Source organism: Rhinopithecus bieti, unplaced genomic scaffold, assembly GCF_001698545.2.
Source record: "Rhinopithecus bieti isolate Rb0 unplaced genomic scaffold, ASM169854v2 scaffold_2453, whole genome shotgun sequence".
Classification (NCBI taxonomy): Eukaryota; Metazoa; Chordata; class Mammalia; order Primates; family Cercopithecidae; genus Rhinopithecus; species Rhinopithecus bieti.
Window position 1 is genome coordinate 4,247,094 of NW_016804447.1, and position 18,766 is coordinate 4,265,859.

Genomic DNA, 18,766 nt, shown 5'->3' on the forward strand with positions numbered 1-18,766 from the left:
TACTGGGTATATACCCAAAGGATTATAAATCATGCTGCTACAAAGACACATGCACATGTATGTTTATTGTGGCACTATTCACAATAGCAAAGACTTGGAATCAACCCAAATGTCCATCAGTGACAGACTGGATTAAGAAAATGTGGCACATATACACCATGGAATACTATGCAGCCATAAAAAAGGATTAGTTCATGTCCTTTGTAGGGACATGGATGCAGCTGGAAACCATCATTCTCAGCAAACTATCACAAGAACAGAAAACCAAACACCATATGTTCTCACTCATAGGTGGGAATTGAACAATGTTATCACTTGGACACAGGAAGGAGAACATCACACACCAGGGCCTATTGTGGGGAGTGGGGAGTGGGGAGAGATAGCATTAGGAGATATACCTAATGTGAATGACGAGTTAATGGGTGCAGCACACCAACATGGCACATGTATACATATGTAACAAACCTGCATGTTGTGCACATGTACCCTAGAACTGTTGTGCACATGTACCCTAGAACTTAAAGTATAATAATAAAAAAGAAAATCAGTATGACAGTTCCTCAAATAATTAAAAATAGAAGTATCATATGATCTACCAATCCCACTTACAAGGTAAAGAATTGAAAGCAACGTGGCAAAGAGATATGTGTACAGCCATGTTGAAAGTAGCATTATTCACAACAGCCAAAAGATAGAAGCAATCCAAGTGTCGATCAACAGATGAATCAATAACATATATACACACAATAAAATGTCATTCAGCCTTAAAAACAAATTCTGACTGAAGCTATAACATGAATGAACCTTCAGGACACTATGTTAAGTGAAATAAGTCAGTCACAAAAAGACAAATACTGTTAGATGTAGTAACCCAAGTTTGAAAAAATTTAAAAAACAACATTTTGAAAAGACAAATACTGTATGGTTCCACTTATATGAGGTACCTAGGGTAGTCAAATTTTAGAGATAGAAAGTTGAATGGAACCTTCCAGGAGCTAGAGAGAATGAGGAATGTAGAACTGACAGTTATAAAATTTCAACTTTGCAAAATGAAAAAAGTTCTGGAGATTGGTTTGCATAATAACATGAACATATTAAACACTAAAAAAAAAATACAGAATAAATTACATTGTACTATGCCAATATATTTTTAAATTATGTAATATTAATATTTAAAATACATGAAAACAATTTACTATTATATATAGCTTTAAAATTCTCACCTGATTTTTTTGTGTTAATTCATTAAGTGAACTTTTCAGTTTTGTAGTTCCTGTACATATACAGCAACTTCCTGGGGCCTTTGGCAAGTTCACTCCTTAGCTGGCTTATTGTGGCCTAACAAAAAAAAACAAAAAAAAATTAAAGCAAACTAAATTTTTTAAAACTAAAAGATGAAAGTATAAAAGGTTTTAAGAAAACAAATTTTTTATTGTTGGAATTTTCTATTTTGTTCTTTATCCTGCCACCTGTACTACCACATTAAGCTTTTCTCGGCTTACAACGAATTTTACAATTTATCCAAGATGCACAACTTCATTTATTTATTAATACATAAAATAAAATTTGGCATCCTACTTCTAAGTTTCTGAAGTATCAAACTGCAAACCTAAATTTACTGGTTCTTAAACTCTATATTTCAATCTTCCAGAATTTAAAGATAATATGCCAGTTATGTCTACATTTTCTAACTTCTGTAGCGTAAAATTATCCTTTTACTTTAAGACATGGGCAAACATGCAACACAGAGCTTGCTACTGATGAATCATCTTTCTAAATTATAATGAAAATGTCTTTGTCTAAAGAAGTTATCAAGCTGAAGTTATACACAGCTTCCTTAAGTTAGATCACTATATGGTCAGGTATAATCATCAGGCAGGAGGAACTTGCTTTAGTGCATTTTAATTTTTTTTTTTGTTTTTTTTTTGTTTGTTTGTTTTGTTTTTGTTTTTTTTGATACAGGCTCTTGCTCTGTCACCCAGGCTTGAGTGAAGTGGTACGATCACAGCTCACTATAGCTTTGAGCCTCCCTGCTTCAAGCAATCCTCCCACATCAGCCTCTCAAGTAGCTAGGACCATCACGCCCAGCTAATTTTTTTATTTCCTGTCGAGACAGGGTCTCACTATGTTGCCTAGGCTCGTCCCAACTCCTGGGCTCAAGTGACTCTCCCACTACGGCCTCCTGGGATTACAGCCATGAGCCATTGAGCCCAGCGCATTTTAACATTTTAAAAAATGTGAAAATCACGTTTTATTTAACTAAAGCAACGGTTTGATCATTTAAAAATAATATAAGAGAAAGAGAGGTAAGCAAAGATCTTGGAAATATAAATTTCTAATACATAAAAGCTGAACTATTAGAAAGACTAAGTATTTTTTTTTTTAGGTATAGTCTGCTGCAAATGACACTGACAAAATAACTTTCTATTAATATTTCTAATATTGCCTATTGGCTTTACTTTCCACTTTATAAATAAAGTTACAATCATTTCCAGTGTCTATTTCTTTATTACTGAATAAACTTTATAATATGAATAAGATACAAGTTTTACATTTTTTCTTGATATTTATAAATACTTATTCATATCATATATTACAAATGAGTACTTTCATCTTCAAGGGAGAAATCTCAGAAGGCTACTAACTTATCGTGGCAACAATGCTATTATTCAAGGGATCTTTGGCTACTCTTCTTTTGGAAACCCTTCTTTTGGAAACCCCTCCAGAGCATGTGGAACTTATTTTTTTTAAGGAATTCTCAGTGGTGGTGTATCCTCATCCATTTTATGGTGGCTTTGATTTTAAGTTTTGGACACCACCAAGTTTATAAGAAAGGTAAGTGACTGAACTGAAAGATCAAACACTTGAGCTTATTTTATTTTAATAATTATTTTATTTAAATAACCATTTTATTTTAATAACGGGTTTATTTTAAAAATCCACGAAGTGACTGAACTGATGATCAATTTCTTGGGCTTATTTTAATAACATAATTAACGACTTAGTTTTTTATGGTGTCCAAATGGCTAAAAGTCAATTAAAATAGTTTTCAAAAATTTTTTAGAATGGAGTATGTTCTGAAATACCTGCATGGCCTGACCCTTTTTGGGAAAACATCACTTAACATATACAAAATTCTGATTGGCAATGAAAGGGCAATCGGTAACATTACCATATTGTTACAACCCTTATACAGCTTCAGTGTCATGTGTAACAGCTGATATGTTAATATATATATTATAATCTTAAATAATTTCAAGAAGAAAATCGTGATTATTTTGTCTTTTCAACTAACAACTCAAGTTAAAGCCCTACCCTTAAAACCATCTGTCTTAAACTGAACATGTAAACCTGAAATGGATTTCTATTGCGAGTTATTCAAATTACTATTTCTAAAATTTTGAATCCTCAAATTTTTTTGTTAGTAGGTTACAGATGTTAAATGGAAAACACAGGAACAATTTGACTATTTTACCACTATTGTTTTAATCATATAGCAAAAAATGCCAATTTTATTACAAAAGAAAAATATCACATTTAAATCCCTACTTAAAACTATCTTATCAAAAAAATTTGCACAGGTTCCTGGCACATAATGCACAGAAATAATAACAGTATATATTAAAATATAAATTATGTGTATATCTCATTAAAATATGATGATTTCATATTGAAGTTTATAAAATGTAGTAAGCCAAGTGTAAGGTCTGTCTTGCTGACAAATTCCAACATGTAGAAATAAGAATTTCTAGTAAGAATAAGAATAGAATTTTCCTTACGAAAGAAGGAAACTGTAAAGCAAACATACTCCAAAAATATACTATTTTACAGCTTTTTTGTATCCTATTTTATAGCTTTTAGATATGTTCTTACAAATGATTGCATAAGGTTAACAACTAAAAAACTGGACATTAAGTGTATCATTTACACTTTGTACAAATTTAAATATTGCAAAACTAAGATTTTATATAGATAAAGTCCAGCACTTAAAACTTTAAAATTTATTCAAGGGGACAATAAAGAAAGATGTGGGAAGACTTATACATCCAGAGGCAGACTTTAGTTATGAAGAAGAGGAGTGAGGAGAGTGAATTCTGGAAAGGTTTCCCCTTTTTTATTGCACATTATGAATCATTAATCTTTTACAATAATCACATATTATGTTTATATTTGGGGACAAAATAAAGATTAAAGACAGACAATAATTACAAAGGAAAAAAAGTAAATACATTCCCTCTTCAGACATCACTATGGTGAAGTTCAAAGATCTCTGTTCATACTGACTTTCTTAACAGGCCAAGCTTATATGTGCCTTGGACTTCAACCTCCTCCTGGGAATCCTAGCTCCCACTGCTTAACTCTGACTCTTATTTCATTCTTCTCACACATATCCTCCATGAGATCTTCCCCGACCACTCTAAAACTGTTCTACAGTATTCCCACTTCCACTATGGCCTATACGTGCTTTATTTTTCTTCCTCACAGCCCTTATTATTACCTGGCTTTCTATCATGATTCAGTGTACTTGTACAGTCTGTTGCTTGATTTCCAGAAAGGATTAAGCCTTACGGGAGCAAGTATTCTGTGTTATTCGGTATTTTAATCCCCACACCTAAAGCAGTCCCTGACACTTGGTAAACCCAAAAAAACTCAGTAAAGGAATGAGTAATTATACCACCAAATAGATAATAGATGCTTATTTCCAAGGAAACAGTATATTAGATCCTATAAAACAGTTTGCATTTCCCTTGATTGTCTGAAATGCTATTGAATTCAATATGAATTTTTACTAAAAAACTTTACATTACAAAATAAGGAATGATGTTTCAAGCAAACATCCTGCTGGTGCATTAGAAAAATTATGTTCATTGCAGCACTATTCACAATAGCAAAGACTTGGAATCAACCCAAATGTCCATCTGTGACAGACTGGATTAAGAAAATGTGGCACATATACACCATGGAATACTATGCAGCCATAAAAAAGGATGAGTTTGCGTCCTTTGTAGGGACACGGATGCAGCCGGAAACCATCATTCTCAGCAAACTATCGCAAGAACAGAAAACCAAACACTGCCTGTTCTCACTCTTAGGTGGGAACTGAACAATGAGATCACTTGGACTCAGGAAGGGGAACATCACACACCGGGGCCTATTGTGGGGAGGGGGAAGGGAGAGGGATTGCATTGGGAGTTATACCTGATGTAAATGACGAGTTGATGGGTGCTGACGAGTTGATGGGTGCAGCACACCAACATGGCACAAGTATACATATGTAACAAACCTGCACGTTATGCACATGTACCCTAGAACTTAACGTATAATAAAATAAAAAAAGAAATTCTTACCTTAAAAAAATAAATAAATAAAATAAAATAAAATATGGCCAAGAAAAAAAAAAACTATTGTTTTAATATACTACAACTATTAGTAAATAATCATTTTAAATGGTTGAAGCTATGCATGATTAATAAAACAAAAATGGGCATGTCTTTGAAGTTCTAAGTTTGCCTTAAAACATAAAATTGCCATATAACAATTGAAGGTGATACATTAAGGGTATTACTAATATTAAAAAGCCTCCCAAAATCACATTACCTCAAATTTAAGCATCTCCATTAGAAAGCAGAAAAAATAATAACAAAATGGTGGATGAAAGGTGGCAGACAAGACTGACAAAAGTACACACTGAGCACATAATAAAAATGACCAAACCTGCCTGCAAGTCTAGTCTCTTAAATAACCATACTTTAAAAGATATTTAAATATTTTCATAGCTATGCATGGGTCTAATCATACTTATTCCATATCTACATAAGCATTTTAGTTCTTAAAACTGGGATTCAAATGAGTTTATTTGGAAAACATAAAATTCTTTAAAATCATTTCCATTAAATACTACACCAAATACAAGTTGATTATAGCCTAGATATTTTCAATAATGTAGACTTTTATAAATAATACTTTTTAACCTTTAAATCCTCTATTTCCAACCCACAAAACAGCCAATTGTTTATAAGAATTTTCAAATGCTTTAGAATGAGATATTTTCTATATGCCTTCAAAAATGCTCAGGCAAAAAGAAGTCAGTGTATTCGTAAGGTATGCATTCAATAAAAGTAATAAACACAAGGACATACATACTTAATAACGTACACCAGATTATACATCTTCAGCCCCAACGAGGTATACTAGGCAAATAAACATTTATTTGAAATAAATGTTAAAATACATATTCCTAAAATTGCCATTAATTTGGTTTGAAGTAAATGTTTATTTGACATTTAAAAATAATTTTTTTCTTTTTTTGAGACAGAGTCTCACTCTATGGCCCAGGCTCGAGGTACAATGATATGATCTTGGCTCAATGCAACCTCTACCTCCCAGGTTCAAGGGATTCTCCCACTTCAGCCTCCCAAGTAGCTGGGATTACAGGCATATGCCACCACACACCGGCTAATTTCTTGTATTTTTAGCAGAGACAGGGTTTCACCGTGTTGGTCAGGCTAGTCTTGCACTCCTGACCTCAGGTGATCCACCTGCCTGGGCCTCCCAGTGTGCTGGGATTACACGTGTGAGTCATTGCACCCGGCCCTTAAAAATAAAGCTTCTTTAATTCCTTTGTATGTGTTTTGTTTCTGATGCCAATATTTAGGCTTGGTAAAAACGGCAGCATCTATAATAAAAATTGTTGTATTAAGTCCTATAATTCACTAACATACTTAATTGAGAATAAATAGAATTGAATTTTAATAAATTAATGAAACGTCATATATTCAGATTAAGGAAATGCTAAAAAACAAATGCAGTTATAAACAAATAAAATGAAGTAGACAGTAATTTTTTTTCATATGGAAATGGTATGACATAACTCAAAAGTATTAGATATTACCCAATACAAATATTACAACACACAATATGGCAAAATAAAAAAATTAACAATAAGTATTAGGACAAGATTAATAGCACAAATTTACTTATAAGGCAATCATCAGACCACCTAAATTAGGAGACAGCACGATAAAAAGGGAATAACACAGGCTTTGGACACGACCTGAGTTCCGACCCTAGCTTCTATGTTATGTGTGACCTTGAACAATTTACTTAACCTCATTGCCTCTCAGATTCCTCATATGTAAAACATACTTAATAGTTAACTTACAGGGTTATTAGAAACAAATGAGACCACGTTTTAAGTGCCTAACACAGTATCCAAAACCTACTGGTGCTCAAAAAAGTATGAGTTTGTTTCTAATAATAATATTATTCTGACTCTTAAGTTACCATTTCCTAAAGTTACTCAAAATATTTTAACATAGCCAAGGTCTCATTCATCACTACATATCCATTAATCAATTAAATAGGTAATAAGTATTATTCTTGTTTTATTAAAACATAATGAAATATTAAATCACCTATTCAGTTACTCAGCACAAATAAATTCCTTTCTAAATTTATTTCCAAATACTTGAAAGGATAAACTTTTATGAAACTTTAAATGAAGACACGAAGAACTGATTTCTAAGCTGTCTTCCTTCTTTCCTAGAAATATCTTTTCTAGAATATTCTTTTCTAGATAAAAAAAAAAAAAAAAAAAAAAAAAAAAAAAAACCCCACTGTTTCCCTACATACCCTGTTTTAGGATGGCCATGGAGGGGACACTAAATTCTTTCACCTATCTTTCATAACTCTAGTCATAGAACGGGTGTGGTGACTCATGCCTTTAATACCAACATTTTGGGAGACTAAGGCAGGAGGATCTGCTTGAGGCCAAGGAGGTCAAGACCAGCCTAAGCAACAGAGCAAGACTCCATCTCAACCAAAAATAATTTGTTAAATAAAGAAAAACAAAAAAACTCTAATCATAGCTTTTTCATCTTAAATCACTTCTTCCCCTTAGATATAAAGGTATTTTAATCTACAATAATATAAATTCATAAAACACACTACAAATTCTTAAAAGAATTTATTATAGTAACTCTTAAATATTACTTAGAAATGAGTAATTCTTAAATTAGAGTAACTCTTAGATAAAATATTACTTAGAAATGCCTTCCCATTAGCAAGTTATATTATATTCTCACTTTTTTTTTTTTTTTTTTTGAGACAGGGTCTGCCTCTATCACCCAGGCTGGAGTGCAGTGGTGTGATCATGGCTCACTGCAGCCTCAACCTTCTGGGCTCAAGCAATCCTCTCACCTCAGCTTCCCACCTAGCTGGGAGTACAGGTACATGCCACCACGTCTGGCTAACTTTCTATAGAGACAGGGTTTCACCATGTTGCCCAGGCTGGTTAAACTCCTGGACTGAAGCAATCTGCCTGCCTCAGCCTGCCAAAGTCTTGGGATTATAGGGGTGAGCCACGATACTCAGTCTATATTTTGTTAAATGGCAAGTAAACATGTAAATTTATTTCCTTGTTAATACTCTATTTGTTTAACAAGTATAACTCCAAAACTTGCAGCTGGAATAAGTCAGAGAGGACTCAACTTTAAAATATGTATTCCTAAAACTGCCATTAATTTGGTTCTATTTTAGTCACCATAATACATTTATTTTAAATTTTCAAATAGCATTTAAGATATTTTTTAATCAAAAGAGAGTGTAATTTTTTTTTTATTTGAGAAATACCAGTAGGCAGACATATCTAATCAAAAATAGTTCTTACTGAAACAAAGAAATAAATGACTAGGTTCACCCAGCTTTAGGTATTTTTACACTAACATCTGAATAGAACTTTTCCTCATGTGACTTCTAATTCAGCCTCTCTTTGATTCCACATTTGTACTTACAGATTACTCACTGTCTTTTGCTCATTAATAATACCTGTAGAACAAGAACTTTTAACTGGCTTCAGTAAGTTCATGAACCACCTGAAATTGTTTGAAAATTTTTGGAATTAAGTGTTATTGGGCTACAAAGGGTCAATTTTGGAAAATCTGCATCCAAATATCGTACGTTAGAGAGTGAAGTGTTAGGCATCACAAGGCCTTACATGCCTATGTGTGTTATATCCACAAACTTTCACCATCCCTTTCCATAAGATAAAGAAGAAAGATTTTAAAAAATGAATTAGACATGGGTTATCTATAATACGTATACCCCAAAGCTTGATGACATGTTACTATTTATGAATAGAGTGGCTTTTTAAATCACCAGTTACAAAACTCTAAGAAAGAGATTCAAATTAAAATGTCACGGTAACAACTTTTTAAACTGAAAATAAGAAAATCAGAGGTCTACTTTACATAAGGGAGCTTAAAGACTACAAATAATAGTAGTCATAACAAAATGTCTCCTATAATAAAGTAAAAGGACACAGACTAGGATTTTAAGGAAATTTATTTATTATACATCTTAGAGTTTGTTATATGCTGACATAATTATACAAGGGATTTACAGGCCAAAGTCATGTCATGTAAGAAATAGTGGAAGAAACTGAAAATGTTTATCTTGGAAGAGAAAACACTCAGAGCAAATATGAGCAGTCTTCAAATACCTCATGTGGAAAGAGGAACAATTTATTCTGTGTAATTCCTAAGGACAGAACTAGAACCAGTGCATGTAAATTACAGAGAAACAAATGTCAGCTCAATAGAATAGACTTAGGAAGAAATATGCACACCCTACGCCACCTAGCAAGGACTATGGATCACTTATCAGGGTTGCCATAAAGGGAAGTCCTGGATGGAATGTTAGACTAGCTCCTTTTAAGACTTCTTTCAAATTCATAATTCAAAGTCTATCAATCAGAAATAAGCTTATGGCCAGGCGCGGTGGCTCACGCCTGTAATCCCAACACTTTGGGAGGCCGAGACGGGCAGATCATCTGAGGTCAGGAGTTCGAGGCCAGCCTGGCCAACATAGTGAAGCCCCATCTCTACTAAAAATACAAAAATTAGCCAGGTGTGGTGGCAGGCACCTGTAATCCCAGCTACTTGGGAGACTGAGGCAGGAGAATTGCTTGAGCCTGGGAGGTGGAGATTGCAGTGAGCTGAGATCACCCCACTGCATTCCAGCTTGGGTGACAGAGCAAGACTTTGTCTCAAAAAACAAAAAAAGAAATAAGCTTATTACAAAATAAGCCTTTCTTAAATATTTTTTCTAAACAAAATTGGTAATATAATTGTAGAAAATGCTATCATTGTTCCTTTATTTCTACCAAAGACAAACTCAATTACCATTGATCAACTAACCTTGAGTAAATTTAACCTTAAATATCATGTCAGCCATATATATCATTTATTAAACAGAATAATAATCTTTATGCAAATATTCTTCTCTTAATGTCTAGCTTTATAAAGCAAAACATACTGACTGTAAAACCATATTGACTATAAACAAATATTATTCAGATTAAAAATGAAAGAAAGACAAATACTTTGATAGGCCACTCAGAAAAATCTCAAATCCTGGCTTCACTCAACAGTATACACTAGACAAACTAATATGAATCACATTTAAGTACAATGAACTTCATTACCTCTGAGCTAGCATATTGTGACTGTAATTTTTTGCATTCATCTTTGAGTTTTTCAGATTCTCGCTCACGTTCCAAGGTCATATTATCCATTAGTGTTTGAACTTGCACCAGTTCCTTCTTTAGCACAGCAACATCTTCTATACCAGGTCTCTGAAGCTGTGAAGCAACACATTTTAATTAAAATTAAAGTGAAAACTAAAATAATATACATTTTAGAATAATTTCACTACAAAGAAATCAAAAGGGAAACAATCTTCAATATCAATTTTTAGACTCCAAACACCGAACACTGATATCTTCTCCCACAATAAGCCACTTCTTCCCATCCTACCTTGCATTTAATAGTATTACTACTCAAGGTGCAGTCTAGTAAATTCACAATTATCTGTACCACTTTGTTTTCCTTTCCTTCACAAACTACATCTATTGGTCATAACACTGACTTGAAAATGCCACATTCCTTCTTTTCCTATCCTAGGAATAAAAATGAAGGAGCAGATGTAAGCACAGATGCTGCAGGTTGGATGTAGTTAATTTATATATTTATTGAGAGCTAAATAAAGGAAAGAAAGTCAAGAACAGATCCAAGATTATTAAGTCTTGGGAGAATATTAGAGAAGTATGATTCCAATAACAGAAATACAGTAATGAGGAAACATGATTACTTTGATTTTATACCTGTTGAATTTGAAATTAAAGCTAGAAATTCAACATAAAGTACCCTAAAAGCAGACGAATCTGTAAAACTAACATGCAAGAGAAGACCAGGATCAGAGATGCAGATATGTAAACTACTAAAATTACAGATGATATTTACATAGAAACAATAAAAAAGTTAAGGTAGTAAGTTATGTATCATAACATTCCATTTTATTTTAAAATCATATACAGAATATATATGCAGGTGGTAGAATATAGGGAATTGCTTATTTCCTCCATTTCACTCAAATTATATTTTTAAACTTTTTCCTTCAGGGTATGTATTTTATTTTTAATTTAGAAAGGTGTAAGAGTACATCTCAATAAATAATTCCTAAATTACCAGTTCCGTCTTCAGATCTCGAATTACAGTTGCCTCTTTGTTTAATTCTTCTGTCATATGTGTCACTTTTTGTTCAGCAGCTTCTCGGAGACTCCTTTCTTCATCATACTTTGACTTTATATCTAATTAAAGATAGTTATATAAATATTAGTTTTATGACATTAAGGGAAGGGCAGTTTTGTAAGTTCCCATATATTACTCTGCATATCTGTATATCGCTCTAATTCAAATTGACATTCCTTAGATAACCATAAATATATACAGTAAATTTATACTTTTAATTACATAAAATGAACTTAAAATTAATTGTTTCTGACTACATAAATTTCACTCAACATTAATAATTAGCATTTTAATGTATACTTAATCACATTTTACCTAAAAGCACATGTTAAAAAATATATATGTGATAGTATAACCAAGTATTACATTTATACTATATTATTTAATTCACTTCTTTAAAATGTTCCTTTTTAATCTTTAAGCATGTCATAGAAGAAAATGTATCTTCTCTAAATTTCAACATGAATCTACAGAGAAACACCAGTCCTTTGACGGAGGGCAGCTAGCGGACAAACAAAATAATTTACATAGCAACTCTGAAATCATTAAATTCCATTAATCACCATTTTAAGTCTATCACAGATGCTTTAACACACTAAAATACTATATTTATTGCTAGGGTATATAATGGCAAAAAGGTAATGAGACTGATTTAATGGCTAAAAAATTCTAATACAATTTACCTGCAATTTCAGTAGCAAGTTGGGCTGCTTTCTGTTCAAATAAGTCTTTCATTTGCTTAATATTAAAATTTTCTGTTTGGGCTTCTTCTAATTGCTGTTCCAAAGACTGTAGTTCTACAAAAAAATGCCATGGTTATTCAAATACCATGTTAATTACATATGCTAAATTGTTATTACTTATATTCATTACAGTTGTAAAGATGATCAACTTAAATTTATTATCCAATTACAAGTAGAGTGTTTTGACATTTCAAGAAATTAAGTATATCTGCTTCATTTAAGGTATAAATCATAACTTAAAAACATAATACAAATGAAAGGGAATATTTAGAATCACTGCCCAAATAACCCTATAAAGATTTGATTAAAAAGTTAATTTAACATTTCACAGTTCTTTTTCCTAACCATCAACTGACCCAAAAGGGAATACAGTCTTTTTTTTTTTTTTTTTTTTTTTAAAAGAATGGGGGTCTCGCTATGTGCTGAAGGCTAATCGTCCAACTCCTGGGTTTCAAGCCATCCTCCCCCTATCAGGTCCCTCCAAAGTGGTTGGGATTACAGGCATGAGCCACCAAACTGGCTTCAAACGAAAACATTCTGCTCCTCTGATAAAATTAGTTAAAAAAGGCAGGAAGAATTAGAAACCGGTTAAGAAATCAAGGGCCTCAAAAATTTTAATTCATTAAACTATGCAATCAACTCCTAATACTTCCATCCCATAAAAAAAGAAACTATCTTATTCTTAACATAGACTTAAAATTTCATTAAACAATCATATTAATGTAATATTCCAGAAGTTTATTCCTTACTTCAAAATATAATGAACTAAGAAAACTAAAGTTTTAGTTAACTGATTAAATTATGAAGTTCACATGTAACTCTCTAAACCTAGAATAAGACCATTATCTTCACTGTTTTAGAGTGATAAAGCATAACCATGAAACAAAATTCATTTAGCAGGCATCAAAGAAAAAGAAAGGAAAACAAGAAGAAAAAGAAAACTGAAAAAACATCTGCTTTAAGTAAAGTTACCTGCTGATGAATCAGTCACCAACCCATCAGGTTTAGCCTCCTCAATTAAAACAAAAGACATAAACAAATGAATTAAAAGGAAAAGATAAGACTGTTAAAATTGTCAATTTTTAAAAATCTCGAAAGTCACATTCTTTGAGGTAAGTAGTAAGATTTGGGTGAAAATCTAAATTTGGTAGTTTCCACTCTTCCAGATCTGTAAGAGACCAGCAGGCAGACGAGCATAATGATCTAACTTCAGTTTATTAGTTCTAACATAGATTTTTTGTATGTTAATAAATATGAAGTTATTGTGGTCATCTTAAATTCCATGAACTCAGTAATAAATAAATAGCACAATTATTGTAATTATAAATATAGATTCTAAAACAAATACTTAAGTCAACTGGCAACATTCAATCGTGTTAGCATGTAGCTCTGAAATAATTTCAAACCCTAACATAGTTTGCTACATGGATGCTATATATTTTGCTGTAATAAGAACTTGGAGTGTTATCCCCCTCCACTCAAGCATGTGATACCTGTTAGACCCCATATGTGAGAACTTGGCATGAACTTCTCCTCTCTTCAGTAGTATTACATCAGACCTTATCATACCCCAGATCTGAGCTACTGACCTCAACTACTGGACTTCAAAATGCATATTAACCAAAGAGTCTGAAAGACACTTTGAAAGCTTAGGTCATGGCAGGCTGCACTTTATCAGTTGCTTTCTTTCAGATTGGCAGCTCATGCTGCAACAGGACCACATCCTGTTGGCCTTTGAGCCTTGAGTCTTGCCAGCCAACACCTACATCTCCTCTAGCAGGAGGAGATCCCCATTGTGCGGGATCTCCACTGTTTTAGATGCCATCTCTCCAGAGAGACTGCTCATATAAAAAGGCACACCTCAATCCTTTTAGACTTTATTTTTCACAAAAGCCTGCTTCCATCCTGATAGATGACTAGACTTTAATAATTTTGGAGCTTATTCACTATATAGTTAGTATACCTCATCAATTGATATTCCCCACAAGATTTGTTCATGTTACTTCTCCCCCTTTAAGCACTGTGAACCTAAGAAAATTTCTCTTTGGCAATAAACCATGCAATTTGTGAAATCATACTTCAAATCATGCTTTTTATTACAATCAAACACAACACCTATAATAGTTGAACATTTGCATTAGTTAAAACATGCTATCAAAACTATCACTACTAAAAAAATTGGCTTTATAAGCATAAATTTTTAATTCAGGACAAGTCAACTTTAAAAGAAGCAGAAATAACAGATTCCATATGGCTTAATTTGTCACATGCATTAGGAACAAAATAATATACTACTTTGGCATTATTTTTGTATTTTAGAGAATTATACCCATCTGAAAGAGTTTAATAAGGCATTTCCTAGTATATCTGACTTTTTGTTTCTCTTTACATTGAACTAAGACATACTGATTGCAAAGAATCGTAAGTATTTAAAATATATTTCCCCCAAAAGGTAAATTTCCTGCCAAGGTAACTTACACCTTGCACCGTGGAGAAGTTATTTAAGTGTATTAAATGTGAAATAGTCATCTCAAATGTAGTAAACAATTACCACTCTGTTTTCAGATACAGAAAAGAATACAGCCCATATTCGATTAACTATTAATGGCATCTGTACAAAACATGAGTAAATGAGCTGTAAGTATTTTAGATTACTAAAAACTTCTTTAATGTTAACAGAATCACCAATTAGAGAAGCTGAATAGAAATAAGATTGATTATCTTGTCATTTACTTATTTGTTTTGTCTTTTCAGTCCAACTGCCTATTCTTGGTGCAAAGGCTTTAAAAAGCAAAAAAGGTTCTCTGAAAGTCACAATATGATAAGATAATATGCAAAGGGATTATTAATTACTTTAGAAAAATATTAGAACTATTGCTGAAGGGTAACTACTTTTATTCTTACAAATGATGACTGTGGATTTGGTAAAATTTCAATAACCTTTGATTCTTCCTCTAATTTCAGAATAAAACTAAAATAATTTCAGCATAAAAATAATAACTAAGGCATTTACTTAGAAAACACATTAAACTACACAGAAACTACGACATCAAAAAAATCCTATTCAGAGAGAACCACTTTTGATACTGCAGTGATTTTCTTCTGTTTTTTTCCATGTATTATTTTTATGTAAAGTCATAGAGAATATGCGTGTGTGTGCATGTATGTACAAATACATATTTTTTAATTTTTAAAAAACATTGTTAATAGAACAGGTTTCTCAGTTTTTAATCTTCACTAACATAACAAATAATATTACTAGCTATAAGTAGCTAGTAATATTTTTTCCCTACCAGCAGACACTTTAGTCATTATCAATTTGTCAGAAACTTAAATGCTTTGAAGACTCACTACTGTTTGAACCTTTTTTTATTCTTATTTTTTTTTGGCCATTTAGATATATTACAAAAAATTAGAATAATACAGCCTGATTTTTAAAAAAACAACATATAGGTACCTGATTCTTTTTTTTTTTTTTGAGACAGAGTCTTGCTCTGTTGCCCAGGTTAGAGTGCAGTGGTGAGATCATAGCTCAACACAGCCCTGAAATCCAGAGATCAAGCGTTTCTCCCATCTCAGCCTCTCAAGTAGCTGGGACCACAGGCACATCGCACCACACTCAGCTAATTTTAAAATTTTTTGTAGAGACAAGGGTCTCCCCGTATTGCCCAGGCTGGTCTTGAACTCCTGGCTCAAGCAACCCTCTTGCCTCGGCCTCCCAAAGTGCTGGGATTACAGGCATAGGCCCATCTAGTAACTGATTTTTAATGGTACACCTTTAAAAAAATTACATCTTCACTCTTCATATATTTGTTTGCATTTATCAGAATTACAAAGACTATACACTGTAGGCTATTAGGAAGTTATTTATATCAGGCCGCCACCTGCTTGCAAAAAGGTATTTAGTTTTCAACAATAAAAATAAACAACTAACAAACATGCTTTAAGTATTTAAGAGCAATTACTTGCTGCTGCAGCCCTTGATATTTTCTAATTCCTTCTTTAATTCTTCCGAGTACCATTTTCTTCCTAATAAAAAAGATTTTAATTAGTAAATTTAAAAGAGGTATTACCTGAAACACTGAAAATAAAAGGTATAACAATTTTATTCTTACCTTAAGTGAAGCCTGTAGGTCTTGGACCTCTTGTCTGAGCAGTGTTACATCATCTCTAAATAAAAATGGGGGGAAGGAATTAATAGTTAACATCCTTTAATTAAAAAACTTAAGAAATCATGACTAGTAATTGTATATTAGCATTATAGGTTTTTCAATTCCAAAAAAAAACTATGAAAGATTTTATATATAATGGCATATATATAAAGCCCTTAGAAAAACAATTTTATTTGTAAAGCTCATTGTTTATAAATGGAAAAACATTTTCTCATGGAAATAACCATAAAACTGACTGGTTAAGTGCCCGAGCCAAGAGGCAAAATGTCTCCCATTAATTTACTAACAATAAGCATCAATGGCTTCCTATTGTAATTAGCATAAAATCTAAACTCATTAACATGGACTATAAAATCTGCATAATCTAGTCATTGCCTTATCACTCTCCCCTTCACTCATTTAGCTCTATCAACATTGGCTTCTTTTTTTCACACTGAGAAAAAGCCCTGGTTCACTCCACACCACCCTTGGTTACACCCTGATTCTACGATCTGAGTAGAATGCCATCCGCAGCTTGCACATTTCGCAGCCGCCGTCTTGCTGCTGCTCCTTTTCAATGCCACTTCTACTCACCGCCACCAACACCAACATGAACAGGAGCTCAGCAGCTTCCACTAGGCATTCATTGAGAAGGGCATGTTCCTCTTCACCTTAGAGTCAGTGGGGGAAGGCCACCCAGATAAGATCTGTGACCAGATCAGTGATGCTGTCCTTGATGCCCACCTTCAACAGAATCCTGATGCCAAAGTAGCTTGTGAAACTGTTGCTAAAACTGGAATGATCCTTCTTGCTGGGGAAATTACATCCAGAGCTGCTGCTGACTACCAGAAACTGGTTCGTGAAACCATTAAACACATTGGATATGATGATTCTTCCAAAGGGTTTGACTACAAGACTTGTAATGTGCTGGCAGCCTTGAAGGAACAGTCACCAGATATTTCTCAAAGTGTTCATCTTGACAGAAATGAAGAAGACACTGGTGCTGGACACCAGGGCTTGATGTTTGGCTATGCCACTAATGAAAACTGAGGAGTGTATGTATGCCTTGAACCATTGTCTTGGCATACAAGCTTAAAGCCGAACTGGCAGAACTATGCCATAATGGCACTTTGCCTTGGTTATGCCCTGATTCTAAAACTCAAGTTACTGTGCAGTACATGCAGGATTGAGGTGCTATGCTTCCCATCAGAGTCCACACAATTGTTATAACTGTTTCGCATGATGAAGAGGTTTGTCTTGATGAGATGAGAGATGCCCTAAAGGAGAAAGTCATCAAAGCCATTGTGCCTGCAAAATACCTTGATGAGGATATAATCTACCACCTACAGCTAAGTGGCAGACTTGTTATTGGTGGGGCTCTGGGTGACACTGGTTTGTACGACTGGACGGAAAACCATTGTGGACACTTATGGAGGTTGCGGTGTTCACGGAGGAGGTGTCTTTTCATGAAAGGATTTTATACTAAGGTCAACCGTTCCGTTGCTTATCCTGCTCATTCAGTGGCAAAATCCCTTGTAACAGGAGGTCTGTGCAGAAGGATTCTTGTTCAGGTCTCTTACTCTACTGGAGTTTCTCATCCATTATCTATCTCCGTTTTCCATTATGGTACCTCTCAGAAGAGTGAGAGAGAGCTACTAGAGATTGTAAAGAAGAATTTCAATCTCCACTCTAGGGTTATTGTCAGGGATCTGGATCTGAAGAAGCCAGAGGACTGCAGCCTATGGTCACTTTGGTAGGGATAGCTTCCCATGGGAAGTGCCCAAAAAGCTTAAATATTGAAAGTGTTAGCCTTTTTCACCCATACTTGTTGGCGTAGGCAACAGAGAAAGCTTCGAGCTCTGAGGGAAAGGGCCCTCCTTTCTAAATTTTCCTGTCCTGTTTCAGTGCCTGATCAGTTGTAGTCACTAGTCAATGACATGAATTTTAGCATTTGTGGGTAAGTTGGGCTCGCTATTCTGTCCCTAGGTGTTTTGTTCATCGATAATGAATTTCATGAGCATAGGTGATCCACGTAACTGCCTAGAAACAACACCGTAGTAAATAATCTTAGGTGTTTTGTTGGGCTTGCTATTCTGTCCCTAGGTGTTTTGTTTACCATTGTAATGAATTTAGTGACCACAGGTGATCCATGTAACTGCCTAGAAACAACACTGTAGTAAATAATGCTTTAAAATTGAACATTTGTGCCCTATGACCCAATGCTCCAAAGTCCTAATTGCATTGACTTTCCCACCAAATGGTGAAAATGTCCTTGTAATGTGCA

At 33.6% G+C, this 18,766-nt stretch overlaps 1 protein-coding gene across 1 annotated transcript in view; it reads right to left on the bottom strand.

The window, feature by feature from the left end:
* The window catches only part of EEA1 (early endosome antigen 1), a 165,493-nt gene that overhangs the window by 70,905 nt on the left and 75,822 nt on the right, over positions 1 to 18,766 (bottom strand). The window contains 10 exon segments of the mRNA XM_017868342.1: positions 1,224 to 1,267; positions 1,270 to 1,296; positions 1,299 to 1,338; positions 10,484 to 10,639; positions 11,526 to 11,647; positions 12,272 to 12,385; positions 13,304 to 13,343; positions 16,297 to 16,322; positions 16,325 to 16,356; positions 16,433 to 16,501. Of these exon segments, the coding sequence (XP_017723831.1) occupies positions 1,224 to 1,267; positions 1,270 to 1,296; positions 1,299 to 1,338; positions 10,484 to 10,639; positions 11,526 to 11,647; positions 12,272 to 12,385; positions 13,304 to 13,343; positions 16,297 to 16,322; positions 16,325 to 16,356; positions 16,433 to 16,501 (670 nt within the window).